Source organism: Bos grunniens, chromosome 22 (genome assembly GCF_055505025.1).
Source record: "Bos grunniens cultivar Pamir isolate PY7600 chromosome 22, Bosgru_T2T1.0, whole genome shotgun sequence".
Taxonomy (NCBI): Eukaryota; Metazoa; Chordata; class Mammalia; order Artiodactyla; family Bovidae; genus Bos; species Bos grunniens.
The window spans coordinates 51,413,812-51,425,821 of record NC_141186.1 but is presented as its reverse complement, the minus strand read 5'-3'; the positions used below and the strand labels follow the sequence as shown (position 1 = coordinate 51,425,821).

Sequence of the window (12,010 nt, the reverse complement as noted above, 5' to 3'; positions counted from 1 at the left end):
CTCGGGTGATTGGGAAGCCAAAGAAATTAGGCAGCGAACTAGGCCACGGAGAGGGAAGCGGAAGCCTGGCGTGGTTCTACGAATCGGCCTAGGTAGAAATTCCCGGCCCAGCTTGCTGACACGAAGACCCAGCTCTCATTCGATCAAACAGCGGCCATGAAATATCAGTCCTTTATCCACTCCACGAACGACTGGAGGTCTTCTCCGCGCCGGACACCGAGTACAGTGAAGTGAGGAGACTCCGTCAAAAAAACAACAAAAGCCCTGGTTGAAAGGATCCAGGCCGGGGGCGCTGGTAGGCGAAAGCCCGCGGCGATGCAGTGACAGCTTTCCAAGAAGCCTCTCCTTTGCTAGCCGTCGGCGCCAGCCTTGCTGCGGGCGTACTCGGGTCGCTGCGCTGGGCTGGAGTGAAGTGTCCGCAGAGAGGCGTTATTACCCAGCGCCTGTCGCGACCCCGGCGACCGCCGGGCGACCCCGGGCGGGAAGTGACGCAACCGCTCCGAGCACTTCCGGAGCTGCGGCGACGGCTCCGCCGGAGGAAGCAGCGCGGGCCTTGACCAGCGTTGGCCCGCCGCCTCCGCCGCCGCCGCGCCTGGGTCCGGTTCTTCTGGCCTGGCCCGACCCGGTCTGGCCCGCCCGGGCTCAGCGGCTGCGGGGCTGCGGCTCCTGGTAAGTGCGCGGCGCGAGTCGCGGCCTTGTTTACCCCGGCGGGCCGGGGGAGGGGGTGGGCTCTCCGCGCGCCTCCCTAGCCCTGCCGGGGCTCCGCCTTCGTCGCTGCCTGCGAGGTCCCGGCGCCCCCGGCATCTCGCACTGGGTCTCAGGGCTCTCCGCCATCCCGCTGATGAGCTGCCGGTGGCCGAGGCCAGGGCGCACCGGCGCCTGATGTCTCTCGGTCTTTCCGCCTCCCGCCGCCTGCAGTTCGCCGAGAGGTCGCAGGCCAGCGCCTCTGACCGACTGGTGCCGGGCGCATCTAGGCCCTCCCCGCCGGGCGTGCCGGGGAAACGCGGCGCCTCCGGGGGCTCCCCACTCGGGTCATCATCGGGAGCTCTCGCAGTGCCCCCCTCCCCGCGCGGTTTGTTAACGCCTGCCGGTGAGGGGCCCCCTGCGCGTGGACTCCGTGTCCTCGCGGATATATTCCGGCGCCTGGGATTGGGACAGGCGGCCCTGGAGCTGCGTCGCCGCCTCACCGGACGCCGCTTGTGGTAGCCGCCGGAGAGGCGATCGGGTTCTCGGATGACTTCACCTCAGTGCTGATTGTTATTCTGTCCCATAGAACTTTCTGCCACACTGGTCCTATTCTGTACCTTTGCTGTTCAGTAGGATAGCCACTAGCTGCTACACGTGGCCATTGACTTATGGCTAGTGCGACTGAAAATCCAAGTGTCAGGTTTTATTTAATCTTTGAGTTAAATGTAAATGACCACAAGTGGTTAGTGGCTACCCCATTAGACAGGGTTCATATTTTTGTACCAACGAGTTTTCTTCGGAAATGTGGATTTAGTAAATGACACTTAAGTGCTAAATATATCTGGAGTAAACATTGATATCAAAAAGTCTGTTGTCTTGTTCTTGTCAGCCTTATACTGAGAATTCTTCAGTTTGAATTCCTTAGCCCAGGATGGTTGGCAGCTCTTATGAACACGTGACTTTGATGCGGGGTGGTGGAGCGCAGTAATTTCTGTTACTCCTTGCCTGTTTGGGACGTAAGGCTAATGTTTAACATCCGAAGGAAATCAAAGCGTTATCTATCATCTGTTGTGTTAATGAAGCAATAACATACTGGCCCCTTGAAACAGTGTCAGCACTCTTTCAAACAGAATAGGGATATTTAACTTTGAAAAGATTAGTAATTAAGATTTTATTTAAATCTGGACCTAGAGCACCCAGTAAGTATGAAATGGTGTTCCCCTTTTTGGAAGGGAGCCTGAAGTTTTCCCCTGCTTCTTGAATATTTAGCTGGTGAGAAGCGCCAGTCCTGGCAAGAAATCCAGAGAAAGTGAAAACTGCTTTTTTTGTTGTGGTTGTAGGTAGCTTTGGATAGTATTCGGCTCTGTGGGAGGGTGCATGGGGTATTGTGAGTCCTCATAGATCATAGATCTGGTGAAAAGTATGATGCTGGATTCTACTGGTTGTCAGCACTGTGGTCCTGGGCAAGTTGCTTAATCTTTTTGAACTCTAGTTTCCTCATGTGTAGGAAGAGGACGATCGCCACTTTGTAGGGTTATAAACATTTAATGAGAATGAGTCTGACCTGAAATTGGCTCTCATTAAATGAAAGCTGTCCTTGGTAGTGATTATTTTATAGATGGGAGCAGTATTTGTAATGCTATTTATGCTTATATGCCTAATAAGCAGTATCTTACGTAAAAATGCAGATAGAAGAAAACAGACTTAAAAAATCTGTTGTTCCTCTACTATTTTGCAAATCGTCTTCCACAATCATTGTTTGGACTTTGGTTTTCATTTAGTTTATATTTGCCTGTCTGTGTTAGAAGTATTTCTTTGAAAGTTATCGCTGGTTTTCCAAGAAATTTAAAAGGATGAAAACATGGACCTAAAATTTCGGATTAAGTAAGTGAGTAGTACTTATTTAGTCTTTGATAGAGGGATCTGTAGCTCTGAGAAGGTCAAGTAGGCCTTGAGCATGTCAGAAGAGAGGTACAAATGGGTGTTAATATTGGGTATTGTACTAGGAATATTTTTTTTCCTTTTTTTTAAGCCCTAACCACTAGACCACTAGGAAATTGCACCCTCCCCCCCGTTTTTTGTTTTTTTTTGTTTTTTTTTTTTAATTTTTGTTTTATTTTCTCTTGTGGACTTTTTTAATTTGAAAATAATTTTTCATAAATAAAGTGAGAGCTGAAATATTAACAGTATTCTGTAAGTGTTAGAGTACAGCAATGGAGATGACTTTATGATAAAAGCCCAGTTCAAGTCAGTTAAAATTTGCTTTGTCAATCTCTATCATTTAAGATTGAAATTATAGTAGTTAACTTAGAAAATCTGAAAAATTCAAGTGAGGTAGTACACAGCACTGTAAATCAACTATAATCCAATAAAAATTAAAGAAAAAAAAAGTGAAGTAGTGGACTTTCAAACAGAGGGAACGAATGAGAGGGAACTGGTTACCCGAGGTTAGATTATTATTAGCTGTTTATTTTAAATACTTTCTTTTTTTAGAAGGCCATGTAACTCTTGTCAATATATAATTATGAAGTGGATTTCTGTGGGACTTACAAGAAAATAATTTCTGGTCCTTTGCTGCTTGTTCTTTTAAATGTCTTTATTTTTAAAATTTGTGAACGCAGGCTACCAATTTTACAGTATGTAAATAGATTTATCTTTTTTCATTTTAGATGGAAATTATATGAATGAAATTATATGAATGACTATTTAGGTGACATCTTCCTGCAAGATCTTCTAGATTTACAGGTATTTTTAATTTAAAGATTAATTCTTTCTCCTAAAGGAAAAATAGTTCAGTTCAGTTGTGATTAGGTGGTTCTAGCATATAACACAATTTGTTAAAAGTCAAACTGAAAATATATTATTGCTCTCTCATTAGTGTGACTTTTCTTTTAATTTAAGCATTTATAGGTAAAATATCAGAGGTAGATTCACTCATCTTTTTATAATATCATTAAAATGTGACTCTGTAGTCCTTTAGACTGGTTACATATTCAGTAGACATTCATTTTAATCTTTTTTTATTATTAATTTTTTGGAGAGATTATCTACTTCAAATAGGTTTTAAATTTACTTTGGTATTTAATCCAGATTTGGTTATATAAATTATCTCATTCCATTCAGTCCACATGCTCTTGCATTTTAAGGTCCTCTTAGTTTTAGATTTAAATCACTGTTTGATACTGTTCCTTGGAAACAGTCACTTGAAATAGTTCTTGTGTAGAGAAGTTAATGGGTATTTGCCAAAATCGTCTCTAAGAGTTAAAATATGTGACTGTTTTACTTTTTCAACTAGTATTCTCTTTTCATTTATATGTAATCGAGTCACATTTTGATCTATGAGGATTTTTCAGTAGCTGTTGCCATTTGATCTTGTTTCTTTACTGTAGTAGATTCTGTTTTTTCCTAGGCTCGATCCTGCCAAAGTAGTATATCTGTAGTTTTCCTTCACTATTGGGTCAGTTTCTTTGCCTCTCAGTACCTCTTTTAGAGGATTAGTAGAACCCTTTAAAGTGGAAAAATCAGTTACCTTTGCAGACAAGAGGAGGATGTTGATGTTGAAGAGCTGTGTGGTTTTTATTTTTTCTTTACTATGCACTTTTTTCCCCATATATCTGAGAGCAATGTCTGTAAAACACTGGTATTATTTCCCCAGAAATTGTAGTGGGATGGAACTGTGTCCCTATTTATGTTCTGTCTGTGTCACCACTCAGTAGGGCACGATTGGCTAAGAAAATTTAAACATTGGCTCTTTAGCCTTTAGGATACTTCCACTCTGGGCAATCAGCTGTGGGAATGTGCTTCTCTCTTAAGGACCCTGGCAGGAAGGACAACTCTGTGGGAATTTGACTCCTTGACATGGAACAGACAGCCTTACTCTTTCATGCCAGACCCTTCATGTGAAGTTACCATTGTTAACTGCTTCTGCCCCTCCAGGAAAGGGTTTCCCTTTGAAAAGCCTGGGCAGGGAGATGATGGTGAGGTTTCCTGGATGAGAGGAGAGTTGGAATAGGCCATAGTAGGGGTAGGACCAGTGCTGTGCCATTTTGGTTCTTGAATGATTTCTGTTACAGCTTTTCACAGTGAAAGTAACTAACACATATTTTTTTCTTTTCCTCCCTTAGAAGACAAAAACACTAATGAGTTTGAGAAAGTGGTGAAGTTTGGGGGGAGGGAAAAAAACTGCTTTCCTGATCTGCAACTTGACTGGATGTTAAGATGTCTGTGGACATGAATAGCCAGGGGTCTGACAGCAACGAAGAGGACTATGACCCAAATTGTGAGGAGGAGGAAGAGGACGAGGACCCTGGGGACATAGAGGACTATTACGTGGGAGTGGCCAGCGATGTGGAGCAGCAGGGGGCCGACTCCTTCGACCCTGAGGAGTACCAGTTCACGTGCTTGACCTACAAGGAGTCCGAGGGTGCCCTCAATGAGCACATGACCAGCTTAGCTTCTGTCCTAAAGGTGAGCAGTGTTGTCAACTCCCAAGTGTAATCCCTGAAATTAAATCTAAATATGAGCTGTTGCTAAAGTCTCCTCCGGCCTGGTTAAATGGTCTGTAGCTTGAAACCTAACTGAATTATGTGTTGCATCCTCTGGACACATCTGATGTATTTGTGTTGTCTAAGATGCGTATCAGAGGACCTCAGCTTCTCAGACTACTAGGAATTAGAAAGGCGGGGTGGAGTGGATTCAGGGGAGATAGACCAGAAATACACAGAAGCAGAGCTGTGTAGATTAACACTTGTTTCAGAAAGTCTTATGAAATTTTATGAGATTTTATCCTCATAAAATAGGATAAACATCAGAATCACCCAACAGTGTGTGGGCGATTGATAAATCTCTTAAGAGAAGCTCCTAGATCTCCCTGTTTGCTGTGAAGAATCGGTGCTTCTAGGCTAATGAGTTCGTTTGTTTCATATACTGGTGACTAATGTCTGATGTTGAAAGGAATTTTAGCAGTAACTAAGAATAAAGTAAGTTCTCATAGCTTGTATTTCATTGATTTGAGGGGGTGTGAAATTGAAATTGTAAGTAACAGAATTGATGATTATTTTTAACACTTCAACTAGCATGGTTTTCAATGTCTGGCACCTTAGGCCAGGTATTATCCTCACAATGGACATGTTGTATTACATAATATCGAACTAGTACAGAGTAAAACACATGGGACACCTCTGACTGTGGATTATGATAGTCGTTTAGACAGTGTCCCAGCACGTTTGTCCTTTCACGTGGACCATCATGTGAAAGTGGGAACATTTCTCCTACTTTACTGTTTTCACTGACCTTCCTTTCAGGAGCTGTTGCATGGATTTTGTTGTTCGCTAAAACTGAAGATCAAGAGCACATGGGCATGATGTCAACCAAATAATGTTCATTTTGGTATTGAAATGGAAATAACGAAGGTGTGCCATACTGTAAACGTTGCTTTATCCTACTAGTCCAGGAATTTTTTTTTTTTCCAGGTGATCAGCAGATGTTAACTAATACCTTGGATTTGGATACTTAGGGCTTTATTAGCAGCTAGCTAGAAGCTGAAAGCTAAAGATTTTGTGCAACTCACTTCTAGAAATGGGCAGGTTTCCTCTCTCGCGCTCAGCAGAAAACTCGAAGAATGAAGACACATTGGAACTTCTGGGTTAGGGATTTCTGCTCATAACAATAGCAGAGTTGCTGGGGCATTTCCCTGGGAGAAAAGAGATCGCAGATCTCTTCCTTCGTCATTATTCCCACCTCTCCTCTCTGGTCAACTAGTTTCTTTTTCTTCAACCATATTTTACATGGTGTTGGTATTTAAAATTAGAGAAGGAATTGTCGGGTATGTGGTTCTGGACAGTATCAGTTGGCAAAGTTCATCAGGATGTTTCCACCTATGCATAGGAACTCTCAGTTTGTTAAGCCCCCGTGCCAGCTTTCTTTCTCTGCTGGAGACAGCTGAGGGGTACAGGCCTTTTCCTCCCTTTTTTTTTAATTGTAGTAAAACCCATAAAATACACCATTTTACTCCTTGCCTTTTTATTAGGCTGTCTTATTGTGGGCCTGGGGAGGCCCTCTCCTTAATTGTTCGGACCCTCACGGCTCTTTCAGGCCTACCTTGTGCCCTCCCTGAGGGAGCCTCCTTGCAACCTTCTAGAACACAGTGGTTGGCTCCTGTTGTGGACCCAGGGCCCAAATGTTACAACCCAAGTCTGTTAACTCATACAGTGCAATCTTCTAACTGCTTGATGTTGTTCTTACGTTTTCACGTATTTGGGGATGTTCTCTTCACTGCTTGTCACTTGACAGAGGGCAGAAACTACTTTTTTATCTCGTCTCCCCCGTCATTCCTATCACAGTGTTCATCCATAGCAGGCATTGAATACTTTGGGGGCACTGTGGATTTTGTCAACTGCTGATGATGTCGCTGATTTTATTGGTATGAGCTCGATTCCCTAGTCCGTGCTGCCCATCCTCTACTGTTGTAAAAGGGCATTATTCTCGCCTGCAAGATCAGGAAAAATAGGACAAAAAGAACCAGGAACAGAGATGAAGGAACAAAGAGAGAAGGAAGAAAGTTGAAACCCCAGGAAAGGGTTAAATGGAAAATAATGCAGAGAGGAAAATAATCCATGAAATTCTGAATGATGGTAGAAAAGGAAGCTGGATTTTTTTTTCCCCTCCGTCACTGAGGAGTGTGTTAACACCATTTCCATTCTGGGCCTGGGCAGCCAAGGTCCTGGCTCTTCTGGTGGCTTGGCTGCGTGTAAGGGGGCTCCATGGTGTTCTAAGAGGTGCAGGAATTTGACCAAGGAGGACAGGCAGAAACGGCTTGCTCAAGAGTACAGGAAGAAGGAATCACACAGTCTTCCTCTTTCAGGCTGGCTAAAACCTAGCATTGGTTTTACTTTTGCATTTGAAATTTTTTGAGGTAAGAGGAAGTCATTGAAGTGTTGAGTTTAGAGAATGGTGTTCACGGGCGCTTTAGCTACTCGCACTCCTGTTGCATGTGTCTGTGAGAAAGGAGCTCAGTAATCGTCACCCAGGTCACTGCTGATTTCCCTCACCGATCACGTACTGTTTGCACACTCGTGACTTATTGAGATATTTCTTTAACACGGTTTAGGTGTTATTTGGCTAATAGGAAATGTGGTGTGTGTGTAGTTCCACGTTAGAGCCTCGTGAACAGCTAGCTGTCCATGAGCAAAAGCTGAGTTGGAGAAGTGGCATCAGTTAGCCACTGATCGGTGTTTTTCATTCTGTTGTGTTCTGGCAGTCGCCTGTGGATGAGCCGTAGACTAACTATAGTTAAACCTTCTGTTACCTTTTGGGATTTCCAGTCTCTTAGGCAGAAAATTCCCAGCTGTCTGGGACACTGGGCTTTTGGTTTAGTGAGGGCCCTTGCTATCAGAGGGTAACTTCGTATATGTATTCTGCGACCAGTTCTTGAGTAAGATCATTAATTGAGAAAAGAAAGTGCCCAGAAAAATCAAATTTCAGGGCTGAGAATAGACAAAGGAGAAAATGCTTACCTGTTACGGGGTAGAGGGAAAACTGCTGATGTTCAAATAATGGCAAAACAGAAGCCTTGTTAGAGAACAAGCTGTCATCCTACACGAATGGAATAGTTGTGAAAGATGAAATGGTTGCCAGTGAGGTAGATTGTGAAGTAAGAGGGGGAAATCTCTGACGAATATTTTAGTGATATTCAAGTCTTCAAAAAATGAGCAAAGTTACCTGGTCTTTGTATGAAACTTACACAAAAAATTATTGTTGCTGCGATAGATTTGGGAGGCCTTCTCTAGTAATAACAGGCCCTTTTTATTACAAAATGTGGGCTTCCCTGGTGGCTCAGAGGTTAAAGCGTCTGCCTGCAATGTTGGAGACCTGGGTTTGATCCCTGGGTCGGGAAGATCCCCTGGAGAAGGAAATGGCAACCCACTCCAGTATTCTTGCCTGGAGAATCCCATGGATGGAGGAGCCTGGTGGGCTACAGTCCACGGGGTCGCAAAGAGTTGGACACGACTGAGCGACTTCACTTTCACTTTAACTTGGAAGAATTTCATCATTCAGTGAATCCTGCTGGTACTTGTTCCCTGAATCTCAGGGGGCATTTGCTGTCAGGCTACTCAAGAAGGGGCTCAGTCACGGTCCAGCCCCAGACAGAGCCCAGGCTGGCTTTGAGTGCTTATGGGCTGGAGGTGCCTCCTGCATTGTGCTCCTTCTCTCAGCAGTTTGTTAGGGCTGTGGGCAGGGAAGGTGGGATGTTGCTGCTCAGAGCCCCGCCCGGGCTTCAGAAAGGAGAAGAGAGTCCATTTTGGACTAAATCTGGTCCGTAGAGCTGCCTGTGAGCTCTGTGAGCTTTGTGGTGATAAGAGAACCTCAAGATGGGATGTGGCAGGAGTGGGAGTAACAGAATTTCCCGGGTCAGTTAGGCATGGGGCCGGGAAGTTACCTTCTGGGCTGGAGTGGAGACTCAGATGTGTAGGTAAAAAGGAATAAAATAGAAGATCATGAATGCCACCTAAAGTGTCTTTACTGTTGAAGGAAAGAATTAGATTTTTTTAAACTTCAGTGCTGAACTGTGCTGCTCACTTTTCTCAAGCCTGGTTTTCTTCAAATAGGGTTAGAGATATAGACTGATTATTGGGAGTGTTTTTACTATGGTTCTTGCCTTACAAATTGCTGTATTAACTGCAGTAGAGCTGGGGAATGTTCCCCAGAAGACTATTCTGCCACCCTCTTGCTTGAATTTGTTTTAAGCTCTAGTGCTTGCTATTCAGCAAATTGTGGCTGGAAAATCTCTCCAACTTCTTCTGTGGGTCATTTTTCCCTTTTGTGGGTGAATCATGAATTACCTTATATTTATTCTTTCTCTCAAGTAGCACTAAGTTCTTATATAACATCTGGAAAAGACTAATTGTATTTATTAAATTAACTTTCTTATATCCTGGTATAGCTGAATGTAAGAACATGTGTTAGTTTTATTTATACATTCATTAATTAACCAAGTAATGATTGTTTTCATGTTACTGCTCATGGGAAAGTGTCTTTAAGCTGGGCCCAGTAACACTAAATGTTTGTGTGCTGAGCAGCCGTCTGATTTCTATTTTTATGGTCTGATGTCAGGTTTCTTTGCGTGCCTCTATCTCACTAGAATCTAGATTAAATTCTTGTGTTTCGAATAGTTGGTCGTTAGTGGATGTGTTGACATACTTCAGCATGCTTTTTAGTCTGGAAGTCTGGTAAGTGTTTTACTGGTGTGTAAATGTATTTTTTAAAGGGAGATGAGAAATGTCCAGAGTGACATTGAGAATTGCCTAAGAGCAACTAGTGCTAGAGTTGTCCCTGTCTGGCCAGCTTAGAAAGGTTATTGTTATCATTGACTTCGTGCCCTCACTGTGTACCTGGCACCACGTACCACATGCTGCCTGCCTTTTGGAAAAGAAGCTCTCCATGAGATTCAAGGCCAGCTTTCATTCTGGTCTTTTGTTGTACTTGCACACTGCCTTAGGAACTGTGTGATCAAGGGGGTGATTCTAATTCCACTAAAGAATACCGTTCATAATTTTGTTAGCCTAAAATAAAAGCTTTCCTCCTTGCTTATTATCCCACAGGTCTTGTCCATATTCACAGATGTGTTACTGTTCCGCAATTCATTCATTCAGCTAGTATTTATTGAGCATCTGCTATGTGTTAGGCACTGGGAAAATAGCTGGGAACAAAATGGAAAATCTCTACTCTGGGTGACAGTACATTCCAGTATTCATTATGTGCATGTAGTTATATATTCTGTCTTTAAAAATGTGAATTTCAAACACTTCCTCTTGTTTATACTTCATCCTCATATGTTCTTTTATGTATAACACATTGTCTTGTTTTTGAACCATAATTTGCTCCGGCTTTCCCCGTTAGGCATTTAGGGGAGTACTTGTGTGTTACAGTTGCGGGGACTGGTTATATTGCTGTGAGCATTTTCATGGACGCGGCCCGTGTGTTGTTGAGTCTGCACTACCAGTGGTCAGGCTAGCCTGAGTTCCACTTCCTCTTCTGCCATGTAATATAACATGACCATGGGCAAGTTTCTCAACATCTGTAAGCTTCAGTTTCCTCATCTATGAAGTAGTGATAATTAATACCTTCTTCACAGCATTAAGTGAGATAATGCACGTAAAGTGCCTGGCACGTGAGTGTTTAAACATGGTCATGGTAGAAGCGGGGCAAGAGTTGAAGAACGAGAATATTGCTGTCACATATGTGCTGTGGTTCCTTGGAACACATTCTCAGGATTGTGCGTTTTGAGTCACAGGGTAGGAACCAAATTGCAGAAGGTTCTGGGTGATGTGTTACTGACTGACGATTCTGAGTGTGCCTGTAGTACTTGGATCATGGACTTGGGGCTCTCTTGCCCTCATCCAAATACTCTGATGTCTTTCTCGTGGGGCCTATGATAAGAAAAGTAAAAATAACACAAACTGAATTTTGAATTGGGACCAGAAAGAGGTTATAGGGGAATATGGTCTTGTCTTTTGTTTCTGCATTTCTAGTTAACTGCAGTGTTGGTCTCGTGCCTGCATTGATGGCACTCCTTGCTGAAGTGCTTAGCTTGCTTAGCTTACTTCATTCTGTGATCCTTTACTAAGGATCCTGTTTTTAAGATGCCACCTTACTTTTTTTTTTCTGCCTTGCCACACACCATGTGGGACCTTTAGTTCCCCAGCCAGGGATCAAACCTGTGGCCCCTGCAGTGGAAGCACAGAGCCCTAACCACTGGACCACCAGGGAATTCCCAAACACCCCCAAGGACTTTAACTTTTGCTCTGCCCCAGTTTTGCTCCCCTGCTGCCCTAGGAAAATGTAAAGGATTTGATTTCTCTGTCTGATAGAGGGAAGAGTTAGAGCAAAGATTTGAGAAGAGGTACAGACTGAGACAGCAGGAAGCTTTGCATCCTGCTTAACCTGAAATGTGTCCTGCTGTGGCTTGATTACTTAAACTGACATGAATTTCAGAATTCGACGCTTGTGTTGTGTTCTCTTTTCTCTAGCCTATCATAACCCTTTAAAACCATGAAATGGTTTTGCTGTGATAACCACAAGTAATCAATCATAAATAGAGGAAGGAACATGCAGGAAGAGCGAGATGTTTGTTTGGAGAGTTTTAACAGGACAACAGAGCTGTTATAGTCGTGAACAAAGAGTGGTCTCTATCTGGGAATGCTGCTCTCTTTGACTAGCAGTTTCTTTCCTGCCCAGTACATGCTCTACCCACACATTTCCTTTTTCCCTTGTTTTAGACTTTTACTGGTCTCTTCAGTGTGCTCACCATCATTTTCCAGTCTTG

The 12,010-nt window shown here is 43.6% G+C and overlaps 1 protein-coding gene across 6 annotated transcripts in view; it reads left to right on the top strand.

The window, feature by feature from the left end:
* The first annotated feature begins 501 nt into the window (after window positions 1–501).
* Window positions 502–12,010, top strand: part of ARIH2 (ariadne RBR E3 ubiquitin protein ligase 2) — a 39,483-nt gene continuing 27,974 nt past the window's right edge. For all 6 annotated transcript variants that reach the window (XR_015151683.1, XR_015151684.1, XM_086368074.1 and 3 more), the window contains exons 1-3: window positions 502–669; window positions 3,357–3,432; window positions 4,812–5,154. Coding sequence is in view for 2 of the 6 variants with exons in the window: in XM_086368074.1 (XP_086224200.1) it covers window positions 4,906–5,154 (249 nt within the window). In the remaining 4 variants the exon portion in view is untranslated. The remainder of the gene's footprint in view (window positions 670–3,356; window positions 3,433–4,811; window positions 5,155–12,010) is intronic.